The following is a 21,251-nucleotide window of genomic DNA, read 5'->3' on the forward strand; positions in this document are numbered from 1 at the left end:
GAGGTCAAGGTTCTCAGTGTCCCCGCTGGTGCTGTGAGCCGGGGTGGGGGGCTGGCAGGGGGCGAGGGGCGGGTCTGTCCTGACCGGAGGGGCCTTCACTCCAGGGGCAGGAGAAGGAGGAGTCTGCTCCTCAGGAGGCGCGCTGCGATGGGCTGGAGGCTGTGGCGTGGTGGAGGACAGGCTGGAAGAAGCCGAGTCAGCAGGTGTAGGGAGAGCGCGGATTAGCCCCGACGGCGGTGGTCAGGCCCCTCGCCGCACGTGTTGTAAATACGTGGTCATGTAGCAGCCGGGCTCCCTTAGAGCACTGCGTGTGCACGTCACGACGTACCCGCTTGGCCTCGGGCGCGTGTGGTCTGTGAGCACGTGTGAGCTCCACCTCAGGCGCCCTGGGGGCTGCGTCCACTGGGTCAACCATGAGAGGACACAGTGAACCTGCTGCCACGGCTGCGGTGCCAGTCAGGGGAGAACAGGCCTGTCTGCAGTTCCCGGGGCTCCTTCCGTCGTCTTCCAGCTTCGCCGCGCCCCTCGCCTCCCCCGGGTTAGACAGACAGTGAGACGCGGCCCCAGCAGGGCTTACTGACGTGCCTTGATTTCTCTGCTCTCACGGTTTATGCCTTCATTCTCCTTTTTCTCAGTTTAGTCAGGTTACTGAAGGGCGTGGCGACACACATCTGTGTTTAAGCTGTCCTCTTTATCTGGAACGGCACCCGTGGTCAAAGCTTACTGTTGGCAGCTTGTGGCCACTCCTGGTGTGTGTGTGAATGCACACGTGAGTAAGCCCTGCTCTGCTGGTACCATGGTGTGTGTGTGTGAATGTGTGCATGCGTGTGTAAGCCCTGCTCCACAGGTACTGTGGGGGGGTGTGTATGTGTGTGCATGAGTGTGTGAGTAAGCCCTGCTCCGCAGGTACCGTGGTGTGGGTGTGTGTGTATGTATGTGTGCGCATGTGTGTGTAAGCCCTGCTCCGCAGATATCGTGGTGTGGGTGTGTGTGTATGTGTGCGCATGTGTGTGTAAGCCCTGCTCCGCAGATATCGTGGTGTGGGTGTGTGTGTATGTGTGCGCATGTGTGTGTAAGCCCTGCTCTGCAGATATCGTGGTGTGGGTGTGTGTGTATGTGTGCGCAGGTGTGTGTAAGCCCTGCTCCGCAGGTATCGTGGTGTGGCTGGGACTTTTCCTGCTCCTTTTCTTAGGATTACCCGTCCAGTTAGTTTTCTGGCTCTGAGCAGCTTTCAGACTTTGTGGCCTGTTGCTGCCTCCCTTTCTTTGCTTGTAAAACACACCGTTCATTTAGTCCTTCATCCTGTTGCCTCGTGGCCCTTCTGTCCGCTCAGGTGGGACCTGGGCAATGGGAGGCAGGGGCCCTGTGCGCTGTCTTGAAGAGGCGGGAGCTTCGGGTGGTCCCCGCTGAGCCTGGTTGGCTGTAACTTATATGCTTTGTTTACCTTCCAGCCGACGTGGCCCAGCAGTTCCAGTATGCCGTGCGCGTCATTGGCAGCAACTTTGCCCCAACTGTTGAAAGAGATGAATTTCTAGTAGCTGAAAAAATCAAGAAAGAACGTATGTATTTTTCTTAAGTGTTACTTCGTGTTGCATTGTTAAACTTGTCAAAGCTTAAGAATATGTATGAGCACCCAGATATGTATCTGTGTATTTCTGTATCTCTGTATGTACATATTAATGTAAAGACAGCTCAGTTCTTTTATTAGAACACGGTGCGAGGGGTTGTTTTAAATACTGCTTTAACGGCACAGTTTGGGTTAAGAATGTGAGGAAGATGAGAAGACTTAGTATCACTTGCTGCTTCTCTTGTGATTCACAGTTTTAATCTCACACACCTTTTGAGCAGATAACCTAGCATGTTATCTTGGCGGTTGAACAGCCGTGTGAGTTGAGTACTGCGTCTGTTGATTGTTACCATCCAGACTTCCAGTGCTTTGGAAGTGCTGTTGAACGTTTTCTGAGATGGTACCGAAGCTCTCCTACACTTTGTCACCTTAGAGAAGAAAGCTCTCCATATGTTAGCAGCTGGTTGTGAATGGGTCTCTGACGGTGTGTTCTTGGAGAGGCTTTGAGCACCAGGACTCCCTGTGAGAGCTGCTCCTGTCCCGGTCAGAGGGTCTTCTCTGATGGCCAGGCCCCCTTCCTCACAGTTCCCGGGACTGAGGAGCGGGTCCCAGCTGCCTGGGACACAGCATTGGCCAGTGTGTTCTCCCCGTGGGCCTGGCTGTCACAGATGGTAACGATGCCTTCTAGGAGGAGGTTCCCACGGCGTGGTTTCTACCCGCCCCGGCTGTTGCATTATTGACTGTGTTTGGCTGGCGTCTGCGTGGATGTCCTGGTTCAGAGCTGGGTGCTGTGGCAGCTGGGGGTAGGGGTGAGGCCCTGGCGTGTGAGCGGCTGGGTCTGGGAGTGGCTCGGTGAGCAGTGTAGGACTGAGGTGGTTCAGATCTTGGAGAGACCTAGCACGTAGGTGTGTGTGCAGTGGGGGTGGTGGGTTGTTTGTCCTGCTGTAAACACTAACTTTCCTTTCTTGTTTGTAAAACTGGACCTGAGAACGCTGTAGTTCCTTCTTGATTGCTGATGTTAGCACATTTAAACCCGTAGTGAGAACCCCAATACTGGGCTTGTTCACAGACTTTGCTTTGCAGATGTGCAGATCCAGATCCAGATGTGGGCATGTTACACACACTGGGAGCAGCTGAAAATAGTCTGTCTTCAGAGTTAAAGGCCTGGCAGCCATGCTGTCAAGTGGGTCCTGAGGATCTGTTTTCAAAAAGGAAATAGTAACCGTGTGCAGATTATTCTTCTGAAGCAAGACTTGCTGTGTAGACATAGTGCTCTTCCTTTGCCGGTTACCCGCTGGTGTGACAGCTGCTCGGGGCCCCTGCCCGAGCACCCGACCCTGGTGTGGGCCCAGGCTGCCTCTGTCAGCTGACTGACTTGGTGGCACTTTGCCTCACTGGCTCTCATTACTGTTTATGGACGGAAATGATGGGATTTTCCAAGATTCTATCACTTTAGCTAGTGTTCACGTAAGTTCTTTGATTTTAGCCTAATTGTGTCCATATTTTACAGGTTTCACTTTTTTGATGACTTGATGAAATTCACGGGAGGGAAGCGGCTTTGGTGGTTCAGACTCTTCAGCCCAGGAGTCCCTGCAGACGTCAGTTAGCTGTTGCTGTGGGGACAGTGTCTAGGAGTGAACTCTGTGTCACTAACACGCTCCTCTTGGTCTTTCAGTGACGCGGCAGAGACGAGAGGCGGACGCGGCGCTGTTCTCAGAGCTCCACAGGAAGTTGCATTCCCAGGTACCGTGCAGAGGCCGGATGGTGGCTGTGACTGCCCCGCACGGCCAGTGCTCAGGCTTGGGCGATGGCCGCGGGGTGTCCAGTGCTGCCAGGATTAGAACTTGTGGTCCTTCCCAGTCCTCTCTGCTTGTCCGGTGTCCCCTCACAATAGGCTGAACCTTGTTTGCTGAGCGTGTTGGTTCCTTATTGTCGTTGGGTTTACTTGGATTCATTGCTTTAAGTCTATTTTTCCATTTTTGATAATATATATGAAGTTACAAAGAAGAAACTTTTTTGTATGGTCATTTTTAGGCAAATAGTTTCAAACTGCTGTATCATTTGCTTTTCCTAAATTTTCCTCTATTTTTAAAAGCAGCTCCATCTATACACTGAAAATTACTAGGGTCTGCTTATCAGGTGTCATATCCCATGGTGCTCATAAGCCTTACCAAGACTGCAATGTGAGAGACCTGGGTTTGATCCCTGGCTTGGAATGATCCCCTGGAGAAGGGAATGGCTCACTCACTCCAGTTTTCTGGCATGGAGAATTCCATGGACTGTATAGTCCGTGGGGTTGCAAAGAGTCAGACGTGACTGAGCCACTTTCACGTTCAAGATCCTGAATGGGAGATTCATCAGTGAAAGCTGTTGTGTCTTAGCATTGGCCGTTATGTGATCACACATTTAGGCGGTTTGATTTGGACAGTTGCTTTCCACAGTTTAGTTTGGAACACTGAATGCTTACTCCTGAAGTAGTCCTGTTTTAAACAGTAGCCGACTTCCTGGGGCTAGGAGACCCATTGGGCTCAGAACGTGGCCGAAGGAGGGTGGGAGGTGTCAGGGAGCCGTGTGCCCGCTCCTTTGTGTTGCTGAAGCATCTGGTTCTTGGAAGCTACAGTTGTGGTCGCTGTTTCGTCCTCTCCTGCCCGTCAGGACCTCTGATCAGGGTGTCCGTGGAAACTGGTGGGATCTATGTGACAACTGTGCACGAAACCTGGGGCGACTGCTGACTTCTGAATGCTTCAGGACCTGGGTCTCCCAGGAATGCCTGATGCCGAGACCCACATCTTAGACTTTAGAATTATTTTCTTTTTTCCTGATATTCTTTTGTTATGGCCAAAGTCAGACTTAAGTAGGGGGAGGCATGCACACATTTTATGATGGCACTATTCTGATAATCGCAGTGTTGGGAAGCTGGCTATTGAGAGGATTATTTCAGGGAGGACTTGCCGTGCGTCGGGCATGGGGTAATCTAAAAGCATGTGCACATCGGGCCTTGGGGTTAGAGTTCAGGAGTTCAGGGTTCCCAGGGGCTTGAGCTCTGAGAACATTCTCTCACTTGCTGATAGTAGTGCTATGGTGGTGCCTGAAAATGGGTGCGTTCCGGTGCGATGTCCCCGGGTGAATTTTAAAATGCATTTCTGTTTTGGGAAATTAGAATAATTTAGGAGAGGGAAAGGTAAAACTGTGGAGTAGTACAAAGTTTTTCTTCTAATGTTTTCTTTCTCAACAGGGAGTTTTGAAAAACAAATGGTCAATTCTCTACCTCCTGCTAAGCCTCAGTGAAGACCCACGCAGGCAGCCGAGCAAGGTGGGGCTCTGTCTTCACACTGCGGTGCCGTCTTAAGGCTCCATGTCTCCTTGGGACAGTTACGCCAAGTTTTGATAGGAATTGACTTCTGTACTTTAGAAAATAATATTAGAAAAGCAGGGAACTTGACTTGTATAGTTTTCTGGGTGGCCATGAGGGTCAAGAGTTTTTTTTTCCCCTTCTTTGTTTTTAAGGGTGTTTTTAGTCAGTGTGCTGTGTTTCCTTAAGATGTCCTTGAGAATCATGTTATAATATTGCTTCAAATATAATATCTGGTTAAGTAGAGCATGAACTATCGGTGTTCAGATTTTTATTGTGTAAAGTTACTGTTAGCCCAGCTTCATTATTCTTTGAGTCAGAAGATTTTTTAGGGTTTTCTTTTGTTTTTGAATATCATGATGAGCGTTAATTACTGAAAAGTTCATTGTCTGTGGGTTCAGATTTGACCTGTGCAGTGTTTGAAGGTGAGATTGGACAGTTGCCTGAGTCTCCGAGGGTCTGGTGTAATGAGGTGCCCCACCCCAGAAATCTGAGAGCTTAGAAGGTTGGAGAGTGTGTGCGAGGGAGTCAGATTTACCTTGAAAGCCGCAGTCTTGAGTAATGAGCCTTCTTTCCTTATATGATAATGCCAGACTTTTAAAGCTATTTGAGTAATTATTTGACTTTTAGTTTGCTTAGCTTCTGAATAAAGTGTTTAGTTATGAGACCATGTGGGAGTCTTAGGATTTAGAAAGCTTTCTAAATCTTCTATTGGTTCAAGCATACTTCAGAAATACAACTGATTTATCGTTTAATAAATATAGCACATCCTTTATCGTGCTTCGCAGATGCTGCGTTTTTTGTTTTTTTGTAAGTTGAAGGTTTGTGGTAACTGTGCCTTGTCACATGATAGTTAGCATTTTTAAGCAGTAAGGTATTTAAGTTAAGATGTGCGTGTTGCTTTAGAGGCTTGGTGCTGCTGTCCGCGCAGCAGATGGAGTGTAGTGTAAGCACGATCTGCAAGTGCAGTGGGAAGGCGGACGTTCGTGTGACCTGCTCCGTCGTTTGCTTTGCGGAGCTGGTCTGGACTGTCTCTGAGGTCTGCTTGTGTGACTCCAGGCACAGAAACGGAGCTAAAGAGAGAAAGAGAGATGGAGTGTGAATTGTCTGTCAGCTGGGGAGAATGTCGTGTGATTCTGTATCTGCATTTGCAATGCGTTTATTTTCAGGTCTCCAGCTATGCCACGCTGTTCGCTCAGGCGTTACCACGCGATGCCCACTCCACGCCCTACTACTACGCCCGGCCTCAGACCCTGCCCCTGAACTACCAGGAGCGCAGCGCCCCGTCGGCCCAGAGCTCGGGCAGCCTGGGCAGCAGCGGCATCAGCAGCATCGGCGTGCACACCCTCAATGGCCCGACCCCGCCGCCCCCGTCCTTGCTCCCAGGGTGAGCCCGCACTCGCCCGGGTCCTCCGGGGTGGGGGCACAGCGGCCTCGGTCTCAGTCCGGCGTTTCGTCTTCAGAGCCTCATGCGCGTGGGGGGTCTCTAGGCACTGGGTCCGATGTGCTCTGTGGTGGGAATCACCCATCTAAGCACGCCCGCTGGGTCGCTTCTGTCCTCGTGGACCGTCGGGTCGGCCGCCTCCTGACCTGGTAACACACCTGCTGCGGGCAGGACCGGCTCGCAGGGAGGCATGCGGCGCCTTCTTTGGCGGGAACTGAGAGTAGGCTCTCGTATCTGCCATCAGACGATGTTTTCCACGTGATCATAATCCGGTGATAGTTAAGTCGTTGTATTAGTCAAGTGAAATTTTATTAAAGTTATTGGAAAATAGAATGTGTGTCCAGACACAGGGATTATAAATAGTCTAGCATTTTAGAAAGACAGTGTCGTACACCCCAGAATTTAATCTCAAATTCGTATTTCGGCTGAAAGACTCTGGCTGAAACATACTTTCTTATTTTTACCTTTAATATAAGTAGTTGAAATAATTAATGTCATGATACTGAGAAAGTGGTGTAGAGAAATGTGAACTGAAGTGGTTTTTTAGACTTTTCCTCACATTTAGAACTATTTTCAAAACCACAGTTTGATTTAGTGTCTCCCCTGCCAAGGGGAGGGGAGGAGGTCGGGCTGTTCCGGTTCCGTCTGGAGTTCACGGGGCACTTGGGTCACTGAGCGCCGTCCTAACCTGGGGTGGGCCTCTCCTTACGGTTGGTGTTGCCCTGTGTTTAACGCTGATTGCAGATCACACTGTTTTTTTGCGTCAAGTGCTGTGAAGGCTGAGAGAGAGTGAGGGGGCAGTAGCGTCGGTTTTTACTCAACAAACGTTGATGTGTTTCCAGGGCAAAATCAGTAGTGAATCCTAGAGTATCTGAGCTGGGAATGTATGTGGATGTTTGCAGGCAGAGCCGGGTCGCCTTGTGACTGTGCTGGGAGGGCTTGCAGGCGGCGGGAGGGGCCCGGGGGGACCGCAGTCGGGGAGAGACGTCCACACAGGTCTCAGGCTCACACGGGTCAGTTGCTCAGTGTGGTGACTCGGGAAGCGTGTCCGCAGTGTCTCAGCGACCTCTGTGACTAGCCTGGCGTGCGGGACCCAGCAAGCACTTCCTCTTTTCAGACAGTCTCACCCGGGCCCGGGGACGGGCGACTGTCTTCGGCAGCAGCTGGGCGCCCGTCTGGCGTGGACGTTGACTGCAAGCCAGCCTTCCTTACAAACCACTACCTCCAAAGGCGTCCCCAGCGCGGCTTCCCGCAACGTGACGCGGCCGCGGAGAGATGGGGATACGGGTGGTGAGTGAGGATGGGCTCTGGGTTTCTAGGGGTTCCAGCCGACAGGCGTCCTCGCGCAGCGCCATGTTCTGAGTCTGGCCTTGCCGCCCAGCCCCGCCTGCTCTCAGGACTGCCGGGCGTGGCCCTGGGTGTGCCCCCTCCTCCCTGCCGACAGGCCAGGCCGGCCCTTTTATGTTTATCTTGTGTTTGTGGAGGGTTGGCCCCACTGTGCTCTAACGGGGCCTCTCCCACTGGAACCTCGCCTCTCCGGCCTTGCCTCCTTGTGATGTTGGGTGACAGCTGAATTCTCAGCCGGCCTTTGTTCCGAGGTTTGTGGGGCTCATGAGCCCTCTCTGGTGTGTTAGCGCCTTTGCTGTGGTGGGGCCGGCGCCAGGCCCGCAGGCCTGCTGTGTCGTCAGCCTTCTCACGCCGCGCGAGGGTGTTACCACCCCTCTGGGCTGGCTCGTGTGGCTCCCAGAGCGTGTGTTGACCTCCCGCAGACTGCTTTGTCTTTAAAAAAAGACTTTTGGAGACAAATTATCTCCATATGCGTTTCAGAAAATGCTTTTTTAAAAATATAACTTCATATTCTTTTTATCTTAAACTCATTTAGCTTTTAAATTTTGTTGTGGTTGTAAATATATGATCTAAAACGAGTTGTATCATACAGTTCATCTTACGGATGCCGTGTTACAGGTGCTGTGGAGGTCACTGAGGCAGCCCTTGTCAGAGACATTCTGTACGTCTTCCAGGGCATAGATGGCAGGAACGTCAAGATGAGCGCTGCTGACAACTGTTACAAAGTGGAGGGGAAGGTACGGTCCCTCGACCCGCTGCAGCGCTCCGCGGGTGTCACTAAATGTCCCCAGGGCCAGGCGGGGGCCGCTGGTCTGGGAGGTGCCGCTGGGCGACGCGGGCGGTCTGCAGCTGGCAGTCCTGGCCCCGTGCCGTCCAGTCCTCTGCGGTCACCGCTTGCATCCTGACGCTGGTGCCAGGGTTACCTGACGGACCGCTGTCCTGGCATCCTTGCTGCTGACACGGGTCCCACGTGAGGTGTGCCTGCTCAGCTTGGTTCCTCCGGAGCCTGCCTTTCTCACAGTCCTTTTTGTTGACTGTCTGTCCTTCTCTGTCTCTGAGCTGAGACTCAGGCAGCTGACATCACAGACTGAGCCGGCCGCGCCGGGCACTCCTGGGCGGTGGGCCTCCAGCCTGACGCTTGCCTGCAACAACGGTGCTTTCTGTGTCCTGGGTCTCACTGTCTTCACTTCAGTGATGCTGTGTTAGTTATCTTTAAGTTTTCTGTTGAAGCCTAAGAATTATAAATATAAAAGTACAAGTCGTTGAAAAAAAGTAGTAATTAAAATTCCAGTGTTAAAGTATTTTTTTTAACTGTTGACATGTTTCTTTTTAGGCAAATCTGAACAAATCCTTGAGGGATACAGCTATGAGGCTGGCTGAGTTGGGGTGGCTGCACAATAAAATCAGAAAGTACACCGACCAGAGAAGTCTGGACCGTTCGTTTGGACTTGTTGGCCAGGTGTGTTCCTTGTTAATAAGACACCTGGGAATTTGGGTGACATTCACCTTGGGAAGTGCTTAATCTCCTTAGAATGTCATATGAAAGTCATTTTCAGGTGGGCTTTTTTTACATGAAGCAGGTTTGATAATACACTGTGTAAGCTATGGTCCACTCAAGAAAATAACAAACATAGTAAATACTGACACAGGTAATCAAACAGGAATTTTTTTTAATGTTTAATGGATATTTAGGAACACTGACCTGTCCGAGTCACTTTACGTATTTTAATAAAAGCTTTCCCTTTGACCTGATTTTCTCAGTTAAAAAATAAATTTTTTTAATTGAAGGATAGTTGGTTTACAGTGTTGTGTTTCAGGTACATATCAAAGTGACTTGGTTACATATATGTCACGTTGCTTCTGTCGTGTCCGACTCAGTGCGACCCTGTGGACTGTAGCCTGCCAGGCTCCTCTGTCCATGGAATTTTCCAGCAAGAATACTGGAGTGGGTTGCCATTCCGTACTCGGAATGATCTTCCCGACTTTGCTGTTCACCTGAAACTTAACACAGTATTGTAAATCAGCTACTTCCATGAACCAGGTTAAAAGGGGTGTAGCTGAAAGTACAGCATCAGTGTCTAAAGGGAACACCCTTCAGGTTATGAGCAAGGCGTTGCATCTCTCCACTGCGCTCCTGCAAATCCGGTGCTGAGACGACCTCCCCACCACTGTTAGTTGTGTGTGCTGGTGGTTTACCTGCACGAGCGCCTTGGACAGAAGCAGACTCATTTCGGCCCTGAGTTCTGTCTCAGAGCCGTCCTGCACGGTTGGGCTGCATCGCCGCGTGGTGACCATCCTGAGCGCAGTGACCGCCTCCTGCCTCTTTCTCTACAGAGCTTCTGTGCGGCCTTGCACCAGGAACTCAAGGAGTACTACCGGTTACTCTCCGTTCTGCACTCCCAAGTAAGCCCTTGTTTTTATTTCATCATGATCTGAAATGTTACAAAGTTCCCCTCTCCAGAATTCCTACATTTCTTCATACTCTAATCTTAAGATTTGATGGTCCTGTTGGAAGGATTGGGCCCCTGTAGAGCTGTGGTGTGTCCTGGAGTCAGCTCTCTGCTCACTTTAAGGGTCCTGTCCCCCTGCGGCAGACCACCTGTATCTTGAAGGAGCTGTCCCCTCCCAGAGGCCCTCTGTCTCGTTTATGTGAGGATCACCCCTTCCCTGGGACTTTGTGTGGGTTAAGACGTGACTGAGCTTCTGGGTGGCTGTACTCAGGCGTTCTTTTGTTCCTGATTTTCAGCTGCAGTTGGAGGATGATCAGGGTGTGAACTTGGGCCTCGAGAGCAGCTTGACGCTCCGGCGCCTCCTGGTGTGGACCTACGACCCCAAGATAAGACTGAAGACCCTGGCAGCCCTGGTGGACCACTGCCAAGGTCATTCTGCTCGGTTTCAAGGCAGCTCTGGGGAGTGTCACTGAGGCTTATCTCTGTGTCTGCCCTTTATGCGTAACAGCCAGAAGGGTGCTGCCAAAGACAGATGGATAGACTTGGACTTTCGGGGGGAGTGACCGTGGGCCAGGATTTATGCCTGTGGCACTCAGGTCCTCCCTGAGGTGAGGGCGGGGAGGGGCTCTAGTTCCCAGAGGCCCCCTGTGCCCGAAGCCCCCGGGGCACAGGGCTCGTAGGGGCTGCCCTTACTCCGCCGCCTCTCCTTGGCCTCCCGCCCGGGTCTAGCTCAGCAGCCGCGTCGCACGCGCCCCCCGTGTGCATCTGCCTGGGCTTCTCCCGCCCTTGACCTGTGTTTCGGTACTTTCCTCTCCATGTGCTCCCCTGGCCGGGAGCCCCTTGCTCTTTCCCCCTCACTTTGTCTCTGTGCCTTGGCCTTGGCGTTCGTGTTCAATTGCTGGCTTCTGTGTCCCCAGGAAGGAAGGGAGGCGAGCTGGCCTCAGCCGTCCACGCCTACACCAAGACAGGGGACCCGTCCATGCGGTCGCTGGTGCAGCACATCCTCAGCCTGGTGTCGCACCCCGTCCTGAGCTTCCTGTACCGCTGGATCTACGACGGCGAGCTGGAGGACACGCACCACGAGGTGAGGGCCCGCAGCGTCTTCTCGGAGCAGCAGGGCGCCGGGCGCACCCACAGGCCAAACCTGCGGGCGTCTTCTCGGAGCAGCAGGGCGCCGGGCGCACCCACAGGCCAAACCTGCGGGCGTCTCCTCTGAGCAGTGGGGCGCCAGGCGCACCCACAGGCCAGACCCGCGGGCATCTCTTCTGAGCAGCGGGGCGCCGGACGCACCCACGGGCCAGACCTGCAGGCGTCTCTTCTGAGCAGCGGGGCACCGGGTGCACTCACGGGCCAGGCCTGTGGGTGTCTCCTTGGAGGAGGGTGGCGCCGGGTACACCCACAGTCCGGGCCTGCAGGCGTCCTCTTAGACCAGCGAGGCGCCGGGCGCACCCACGGGCCAGCCTATCCTCCCGACATGGCGTCGAGCAGAGCCGTGCATTTGGTGGGAAATGGTTCTTCCCGCAACTCAGTAGTCCGGACATGTCCCTGCTCCTCAGCGCGCTGGCGGCAGAGCCGGGGCCTGGGGCCCTGAGTCCTGGTCTGTGCTGGAGGCGGGCCTTGTGTGTTCTCCTGCCTCGCGTGGTTACTGGTTACCTGAGCCAGGCTATTTATATGTGTGTTTGTATTCTACCTATTGAAACACACTTAGTTCTGCTAGAAAGCAACGTATTTGTCTGAAAGTCACTTACCCAGAGTCGTCCAGTGAAACCACAGACTTCTGACAGAAGTAGAGAGGGCCCCACGCTCGACCGTGTCACTGTCATGTTAGTAAAGGGGGAGGACTAAGTGGAAGTTGTAGCTTTAACACACAGTAAGCGGTTAAGAAATAAGCAGATTCTAGCATGAACGTGTCCCTGACCTTGGCAAAGCCTAGGGGTTGGCAGGTGGGTGTGGGTGGAGGGGCAGTGGGAGGTCCTGGCCCTTGTGGCCGGGCTCCTGGGTTCACCTCATTTCTCGTGGGTGAAACTGCATGTGACTAATGGAAGCAGAACGACCGCAGATGGCCCTGTTCCCTGGTGAGCACACACGGGGCCCCACGCGTGTGTTCTGGTCGCCCTGTTCCCTGGTGAGCACACATGAGGCCCTGCGCGTGTGTTCTGGTCTCCCTGTTCCCTGGTGAGCACACAGGGGGCCCCGCGCGTGTGTCCTGGGCGCCTGTTCCCTGGTGAGCACACACGGGGCCCCGTGCGTCTGTTCTGGGAGCCCTGTTCCCTGGTGAGCACACATGGGGTGTCCCTGTGTGTTCATTCGGGTGCTTTGCAGCCCTCCCCCCCCCCCCCATGGCGTGGCTCCTGTGTGGATGCGGTGCTTTACCCGGCGACTCTCGTCTGAGCAGATTGTGTTCTTGTAGTTGTGCGTCTTCACCGATGTTAGTGAGGCAACCGTGCTTTCATGCGCCTCTGTGTGTGTTTCTGAGCGTCTCTGAAGTCAGTCCTGGGAGGTGGGCTCTCTTGGGGGTGGGGGGTGGGCGCACCTGCAGGTTTGATTTTGTCTCCAGCGCTGGGGGACTGTCCCCCACCCACCCTGCACCCCATGGGCTTATCCCAGCTTCTGTGCGCTTCACGTGACTCACCTTGAGCAGGACTGTTTTTCATCTAGCCCTATCCCCGGGCTTTTCTCGTGGGCCTCCCAGGCAGCTCTCTTGAACACCCATGTTTCCTTGCTCTTGGGACACTCCCCTCTCCCTGCTGCTACAGAGGGAGGCCCAGTGACCTGCCTTGACCGCCTCTGGGTGGGACTGACCTGCACCCCAGGGAGGAGTTTTCACTCCTTTTTCCTGAAAGAGAAAATTCCAGGTGACCGCTGAGCGTTGCTACTTCTGCGGCATTATTAAAACTGTCTCTGGGCCCGCTAGTTGGGCAAGACCAGAGCCCTGAAAGTCTTCTGAAATAGGCGTTTCTCCAACAGAGACGTCCAGATGGACAGCAGGCACATGAAGGGATGCTCAGCATCGCCAGTTGTTAGAGAAATGCAAACCGAGACCACACGGTTGTTTGTGAGGTATTACGGTACTTCACACCTGTCAAGTTGGCCATCATCAAAATGACAAGAATGGCAAATGTTGGCGAGTGCGGAGAGAAGGGAACCTGTTGATGGCAATGTAAATTGGTGCGGCCACTGTGGAAACAGTATAGGCGTTTCTCAAGGAATCCCACTTCTGGGTGTGCAGCCAAACAGAAATACTCATTTGAAAAGATGTGTGCACTCTGCTGTTTGCAGCTTTGTTTCCAGTTGCTGAAGTGCAGAAGCAGCTTAAGTGTCCGTCAGCAGTGAATGAGGAAAGAAGCGACGTGTGTCTCTGCAGTAGAATACTAGACACCATAGGAAAGAGGGAGGTTTTGCATTTGCAGCGGTGTGGGTGGGCTTGGAGGGCCTCTATGCTTAGTGAAATAAGTCATAGAAAGAGACATCCTGTATGGAGTCAGTGCTCACACGCGGAGTCTAAAAAATACAGCAGACTAACGAGTGTAACAGGAAAGAAGCAGACTTGGACGTAGAGAATGAGATGGAGTTTACAGAAATAAAAGCACGCGTCTGTTAGGGCTGTGACTGAACGGGAGAGCGTCCTCGCCACAGTAGCAGAGGAGCTGGAAGCAGTGCTGACGTAGTTTCCTCTCTCCTTCCCGCCCCGAGTCCTTTCTGCCGTTAGCCGTCAGGCTGGTGCCTGGGCTGGTGGGGCTGAGGAGGCAGACCAGGAAGCCTCCGAGTGCGGTGGTTCTCAGGGCAGAGCCGCCCCGAGAAGGTCCCTGCCCGCAGCGCTGCTGGGTGGCTGGCACTGGCCATGCGCAGGTCAGGACCTGGCCACGTCCGCCCTCTGAGCTGTGTGCCTCAGGCGGGGCGCCTGTGCTCCAGAGCTGGGCCCTGCAGGGCTGGGGCGGACACCCCTGCAGGGGAGACGCAGTTGTTTGATGCAGGAGGGCAGGAACACTCTGGGTCAGCTTGAATTGACAATTCAGACGGGCCCAGAGGCCTGGGAAGAGTCCCTGCGGGTTAGCACCTCCCTTGCCCGCCCTCCATGTACACAGCAGGGGCTGTGGTTGAAGGACCACCTCGTGTCTTAAGGGAAAAGCTTGTCTAGCTCCCTTTTGTTACAAGAAATGGGGAGTAAGTGATTGCGTTTAGAGAGATCTGTCCAAAATGCCCTTTAAAACAAGTTTTAACGTAAACGGTAGGTCCCCCTGTATCTGGAGTTCTAGGATTGCTTGTGTTCTGCTGTGCAGTTAGTGAGCACTTTGCTGGAAGCATCACTTTGTCGCGTCTCACTGCCTCCTCACTTGCAGTTCTTCGTGGCGTCGGATCCGACTGTGAAGACGGACCGGCTGTGGCATGACAAATACACGCTGCGCACGTCCATGATCCCATCCTTCATGACGATGGACCAGTCCCGGAAGGTGGGCTCCCGCGGCCCAGGCATCAGTGTGCGCCTGCCCCCGCGGACAAGGCCAGTCTGCAGGGAAGCATGTCTTCTGGCCTTTTAGGGTTTGCGTTCTTGAGTTGAAGTGTATGTTAATTGACTGCATCAACATGTATTTGTATGTGTTTTGTTAATAGTCTTTTCAGGTCCTGGGCTTAACTTGATAACTATTCGCAATGTTCCTGCCATTTAGTTTTTAGTCAGTAGAAGAATTTGTGGCTCGTGAATGTTTGTAGAACTGGATGTGTGATCGTTTTAATTCTGAATAAAGGTAACTCCAGGGAGTTTTCCTCTTCTAGGTCCTTCTGATAGGAAAGTCGATAAATTTCCTGCACCAGGTGTGTCACGACCAGACCCCCCCCACGAAGATGATCGCAGTGACCAGGTCTGCGGAGCCCCTGCAGGATGGTACGGGGCAACGGTGGCAAGGAGCCTGCTCCTGCACACTGGGGGTCTCCTCGCTCGCTCAAGTGTCGTTAGGACTTCTAAGTAGAATGCAGTGTTGAGATGTACTGAGATGTATTCTCTACGCGGTTTTGGGTTACATGGGTGTGAATCTGCATGAAGAAGCTCCTCGTGTGTATCAGCTCCAGGTGCCCCCCTCCTCCGTCGGAAGCTGGGGACACCAGCTGGGGGCTCGGTCTCTCCGCCCCGCACGCTGTCCCCCAGCTGCCCCAGTGGTGTCTGGCCTCCCCGGGGCCTGTGATGCCCTGATGTGGCTGCGTGCTGACGGCACCCAGCCTTCACGCCAAGAAGTGTCATGGCCACGGCGCCCGTAACACCTGCTGTCTCGGGTTTATCCTCGAGAGAGCTCTGACACCATCCTCCCCACCATCACCCTGACCCGCCCCGCGCCCCCAGAACCAGTGTTTCAGTGCGGCCTGGAGTTGGCTCCGCTGTGGAAGGGCTGTGACCTTTAAATCTGTGACATGACAAGCAGTGTCCTCTGGTCTCCCCCAGGTGGGAACACAGGTGTCTGCTTAATGTCCAGCATCAGCAGCGCTTTGGGGTCACAGCTGGGGACGCTGGTGGCCCCGACGGTTCCCATGGCCTGTCTTGGAGCCACGGGCGGGCGGGGGCTGACGCGTGTGCGTGTGAGGAGCCGCGGGCCATAGGGTAGGCTGACGCGTGTGTGTGAGCCTCTTGTTCCTCCTCCGTGAAACGCAATTATGTGTGTGTGTGCTTTCCCCTTTTGTTCTTCACAGCTGCAGACTTATTCACAGATTTGGAAAATGCGTTTCAGGGGAAAATTGACGCAGCTTATTTTGAGACCAGCAAGTATCTCCTGGACGTCCTGAACAGGAAGTACAGCCTGCTGGACCACATGCAGGCTGTGCGTCGGTACCTGCTGCTCGGCCAGGGGGACTTCATCCGGCACCTGATGGACTTGCTCAAGTGAGACGGCACTAGACGTTCCCGTGTGCGGTAGATTTCAGCACGGCCTAGGGTCTTGCGGTTGTTTAAACAGCGAGTGCCACTAGAGATTTGTTGAGTTCTCTTAAAACCTTGGGAAGATGAAGTCTCGTCAGGTCGTCGCGTCAGTCCCTCCGGCTCTGCCTGCCTGGTCACGGAGGCACGTGTGCTGTGAACACAGGCCCCGGCGGGCGTGAGGGGCGTGCCCCGCTCTGGTGGCGCAGCTTTAGGTGGACGCTGTCTGTAGGGCAAATGGGGGCCAATGTGAGTGTGTGGGGGGAGTGGGCGTGTCTGAACGTTCAGGCCACGTTACAGATCTCGTCATCTGGGTGACTCACCCGTGTTTGCCTTGTGCTTGGTTTTAATAACTGGAGCGTCTCATCCTTGGTATCAAATGAAAGCTTTGTTTCTTCTCCAAGGAGCGTTTCCAGTTTCTAACTTAGAAGGAGGCACCATCCCCGACCAGCTTGCCTCAGGTCCCCTGAGCGATGCTGGCGTTGTTGGTCTCCTCAGCCTTTCCTGCCGACATCCTGTGCCGTGAAGGCTGCGGGGGCAGTTTCTGTGCACCCCTGGGGAGGGCAGGCTGTGCTGTTAAACTCAGGCCGCGCTCGGCCGGAAAGATGTTAGCATTGTGAGTGGGGACGCGGATGTCACTCATCCTCAGGGTCTGCTGACGGTGCAGATACGTGGTGTCCAGTCCTTCCACGGGAAATCTGCTGGCGGCTCCAGGGGTTCCTGCTGCTCCAAGGCCGGGCTTAAGTTAGAAACAGTGTTTGTTAACATGTGGCGTGTTTAAGTGTTTCAGGAATTAAAACATTCAAGGCCCAGTGTTAAACTGAGTCAAAATTAATTTTAAAGAAATGTTTTACTGCCCTAAATGCTTGATGAAATCTTACTTACAGTTAATTCTTTGAAACTTTTGTTCCTGTGTTGTATCATTTCCATTTGTCTTTAGTTTTTTTAATTAGAACTCTATAATTTTAAGTTTCTCCAGAGATCATTGTGAATTCAAGTAACATTCTCTTTTACTTTTATAAAAATCTGTGAAGGCCAGAGCTTGCCCGTCCGGCTACGACTCTGTACCAGCACAACTTGACTGGAATTCTGGAGACCGCCGTCAGAGCCACCAACGCCCAGTTTGACAGCCCAGAGATCCTCAAGCGACTGGACGTGAGGCTGCTGGAGGTACCGACCCTGGGTCCCAGGCGGGGCCCGTGAGGCCGTGTCCTCCTTGGGGGTCGAAACGCTGCTGTCGTGTCTGTTCTAGCCTGGGGGGTGGCCTGGAGGGGGAGGTGGTGAATTTGAGCTGGAGGCACCCTTCCTCCCTGTGTGTGCCTGCCACTGTCCAGATGCAGGGCGCGGTGTGGACAGAGATGCGCTTCTCTGCTCGCACAGCTGGGACTCCACACCGCTGAGTGGGTTTAGAAACGGGGCTTCATTCAATGTGTTTTCCTCGGGGTGTGACTGTATGAGGGCTGTGGCCACGTGGGGGTGGGAGGCCCTGCAGTTGTGTGTGCTCTCTCACAGATCTCTCCGGGGGACACCGGCTGGGACGTGTTCAGCCTGGACTACCATGTGGACGGCCCCATCGCCACTGTAAGACCCACGGGTGGCTTCAGAGCTGCTTCTTCTCTGACCGCTTCTCTTGGAAGTGATCGCTTGGCACCAAGACATACCCGGATTCTGTGTGTGTGCGTGCACGCGCGTGGGAGAGAGAGTTAGAGTGCTAAAGCACTCTGTTATTTTAAGAATTCTTAAAAATATTGTTTATCCTATCATAGGTTTCAGCAGGTGCTTAATAAATGGATTATTCATTTTGTTCCATTATTCTTAGACTGGAGCGACTTAATTTAGGATCATTTGAAGGGAACTATGAAGTATATTTTAGGGGAGTCGTATTTTTACTACTTAGATAAAATTTGATGTTTATTATTTGTTTAAAAGACTGAGGAAATAGCTGTCCTGTTGTTTGTAGTGCTTTTACTGTGTTTAAAGAAAAGCACTGTTTCCTTGAATGGCTCCTGGATCACAAAGGACTGACCAGCCGAGCTCTCTCCTGCATCTGGGGTTAGACACCCTCTTCACGCCCAGTCTGTCTCGTTCACAGACTCGGGTGTGTGTCCTTGACCGAGATCCCTCTGACCTTGCTTGTCGCTTTCACCCTGAAGTATTGAAGGCAGACACCCATTTCTTCCCATTCTCCGGAGACCCTGTGTTGGGACGCTGCAGCGTCTCCCTGTGGCCTCTTCGGGCGGGGTCCTGGCTGGCCTGCCTGTCCCGAGCGGCCCGGCTCCCCTGCGGCTGCTGGCTCTGCCGTCCGTTCTCCAAGGTGGCAGCTGCCAGGGCAGGTTTTTATACACAGATTCCCAGACCATAGCTGCCATGTTTTCAATACATAGCTGCTCTCAAGCTTTATTTTTGGTCATATTCAAATTAGTTTTTTCCCCAGTGATGTATATCTTAAACAGTTTTAGTAATTTTAGTGTACAAAACCGGATATTTTAACGAACTGTTGGAAACTGTTCTATCATCTACCATGTTAATATCGTATATTGATGTGTTTTTTTCGTAGTATAAATGATACCATAGCAAAGCCAGCTGCCTTGATTATTTCACAAAATGTGTCTGGAATAACAGCTAAACTGAACTTGGTCTGCATATATAGTTAATTATTATAGTACCGAGGTTGTGCACTGCATGCCTTGTGCATAAATGATCGATCCTGCCATGTTATGTCTTCAGAATGTTAGATTTTTCAAAGCTTGAGTAGAGTTAGGAAAAGAAGTTAGTATCATAGATTTATTTGAAAAGAAATTTGGGATAGATCCTACCTGTGGCTGATAGGCGTCGATTTCCATGCCGATGGGAGAGTCTGGGTTGGAAGGACGAGGGGTCTCCTCATTGGTTGGTGGGTGTCCGCCGGGGACTCGCAGGGAAGTGGCCGCTTCCCATCTGGTCTTTGCCCTCCAGCCCTAGGGTGGGCATTTGTCTTGGGTTGGTATGTGCTCAGCTAAATGGCCGTCACACAGAACCTCTGGTCGTCAGGCCAGGCTGCTGAGTGTGCTCTGGCATGTGAGTGGTCAGCGAGGTTGTTACACAATGAAGCTTCCCTAAAATGCACCATGTGTGCTTACATACTGCTTAGAAGGTGTGGGAGTTGTCTCTGTGTCCTCCAGCTTTTGTTTCTGGAATAAAAAGAAGACGGAGCCCTGCCCTGGCCGGACCCTCGTGTCTTGGGATCCCGTCAGTCTGTGCTCTGCTCTTTGCCAGGTGTTCACTCGAGAGTGCATGAGCCACTACCTGCGGGTGTTCAACTTCCTGTGGCGGGCCAAGCGGATGGAGTACATCCTCACGGACATCCGGAAGGGGCACATGTGCAATGCCAAGCTCCTGAGAAACTTGCCAGGTACCCGCCCTCCCACTGCGTCCGCAGCCTCTCTAAAGCGGAAGTCCTTAAAGAAATTGAAAAGTGGTTTCTTTTTGTGCTGTTGGGTCTGTCTTTTGTGAAGAGGCTCGTTTGTAATATCGCTATCTTGACTTCAGTGCATATCAAGAAAAACAAATTGAGTCAGTTTAGAATTCCATGGGAGGAGGAGCCTGGTAGGCTGCAGTCCATGGGGTGGCTAGGAGTCAGACACGCCTGAGCAACTTCACTTTCACTTTTCCTTTCATGCATTGGAGAAGGAAATGGCAACCCACTTCAGTGTTCTTGTCTGGAGAATCCCAGGGACGGGGGAGCCTGGTGGGCTGCTGTCTATGGGGTTGCACAGAGTCGGACACGCCTGAAGTGACTTGGCAGCAGCAGCAGCTTTTTTTTAGGCCATGAAGTTTCTTACAGAATCATACAGTGTTCATACATGTTTAAAACAAATATTAAGGAAAGAAAGCCGTTTAGTAAATCACCAGCTCATTTATAATTCATTTATTAGTGTTTTAATTAAAGTCTATCTGGGAATTGCCTCATATACTGGTTTGGATCATTAACCAGAACATGAAAAGATTTTATATTATTTTACAGTTAAAAACTGTTAATAAAACTCTGTCAGATAGTCAAGTTTATTTTAATGTTATAAATATTGAATGACTTCAGTTGTGATTTTGAAGTCTTTATATTGAAAGGGATGTGGTCAGAACCTTGGAGAAAGTATTTCCACCAGTGACGTCACCAGAGAAGAGCAAGCGGTCACGCCCTCAGTCCTCTAGTGGTGGAAGCAGGCTCTGTGACGGGGCCCATGTGGGCTCAGCCCGTTCACCGGGCGGAGGCCCCCGAGCTCAGATCAGGGGCAGCCCCGAGGCTGGGGTTGGTGGGCACCCAGCCCTGTGTGATCGTGCGGAGTCGAGGCTTGCTGGGTGCCCTTGCTGCCCGCACCCCCGGGCCCCGGCCAGTGGCCCGTGACGCCCTTGTGCTCCTGGCCCGGCTTCCTCTGGGCTCATTTCTGAGAAGGTGGATAGTGGGGCCCCTGACGTAGCTGGGAGGAGGCCAGAGGGGACGTGTCCTGTTAGATCCTGCCGTGGTTGTGGATGGTAAACGCCTTCAGCATCCACCTTCTAGTGGCCGTGCGCTGCCTCGCCTGTGGGCCCTTTGCGAGGAGGCGCCCCTGCCGTGTTCCTGGCGCGCCCCAGCTTCCCCCTGCCCCCCTCCCTGTGGCTCCCCAGCTTCCCTCTGCCCCCCTCCCTGTGGCGCCCCAGCTTCCCTCTGCCCCCCTCCCTGTGGCGCCCCAGCTTCCCTCTGCCCTGCCCTCCTCCCGTGGCCTGGGGTTCCCATCCTCCCCGCTGCCTGATGTGGGTCCATTCAGTGTGATGGATGGACTTTGTCATTACTTTACTCTTCTTCTACATAAGCAACTAATATTTATAGATGTGGGGAAATCTGAGCTCTGTAGCAGTTTAACGTGTTAGCTGGTTGCGGTGCGTTTTCTCGGAGTATCAGCAGTGTCTGTGTGAACTGGCTTCTCTCTTACTTTGCATAATCATCAGTGAGTTTGCTTCTCGGAGATAACTAATACATTTATTTTATCAATTTTCTGTGTAATTTTAACTTAATTCTATGATGTCATGTTCAATTTCAGCTTCTTTGAACCTTTTCCCTTGTCATTAAACTTCTTGTAAAACATTTTTGATGCATAATATTGCCTCATGTGGACATATTTTATATCTTTTCTCTTTGGTTAGTAGTTTTTTTTTTAAAACTATTTTCCACTAAT

General features: G+C 52.6%; 1 protein-coding gene across 1 annotated transcript in view; it reads left to right on the plus strand.

The window, feature by feature from the left end:
* The window catches only part of TUBGCP3 (tubulin gamma complex component 3), a 34,661-nt gene that overhangs the window by 3,764 nt on the left and 9,646 nt on the right, over positions 1–21,251 (plus strand). The window contains exons 2-17 of the mRNA XM_070471393.1: positions 1,452–1,559; positions 3,243–3,310; positions 4,803–4,880; positions 6,089–6,306; positions 7,481–7,653; positions 8,329–8,447; positions 9,044–9,169; positions 10,045–10,113; positions 10,457–10,589; positions 11,078–11,244; positions 14,501–14,611; positions 14,934–15,042; positions 15,840–16,029; positions 17,097–17,232; positions 17,575–17,643; positions 19,318–19,453. Of these exons, the coding sequence (XP_070327494.1) occupies positions 1,452–1,559; positions 3,243–3,310; positions 4,803–4,880; positions 6,089–6,306; positions 7,481–7,653; positions 8,329–8,447; positions 9,044–9,169; positions 10,045–10,113; positions 10,457–10,589; positions 11,078–11,244; positions 14,501–14,611; positions 14,934–15,042; positions 15,840–16,029; positions 17,097–17,232; positions 17,575–17,643; positions 19,318–19,453 (2,010 nt within the window). The remainder of the gene's footprint in view (positions 1–1,451; positions 1,560–3,242; positions 3,311–4,802; positions 4,881–6,088; positions 6,307–7,480; positions 7,654–8,328; positions 8,448–9,043; positions 9,170–10,044; positions 10,114–10,456; positions 10,590–11,077; positions 11,245–14,500; positions 14,612–14,933; positions 15,043–15,839; positions 16,030–17,096; positions 17,233–17,574; positions 17,644–19,317; positions 19,454–21,251) is intronic.

The sequence above is a fragment of the Odocoileus virginianus genome, chromosome 8 (assembly GCF_023699985.2).
Source record: "Odocoileus virginianus isolate 20LAN1187 ecotype Illinois chromosome 8, Ovbor_1.2, whole genome shotgun sequence".
Taxonomy (NCBI): Eukaryota; Metazoa; Chordata; class Mammalia; order Artiodactyla; family Cervidae; genus Odocoileus; species Odocoileus virginianus.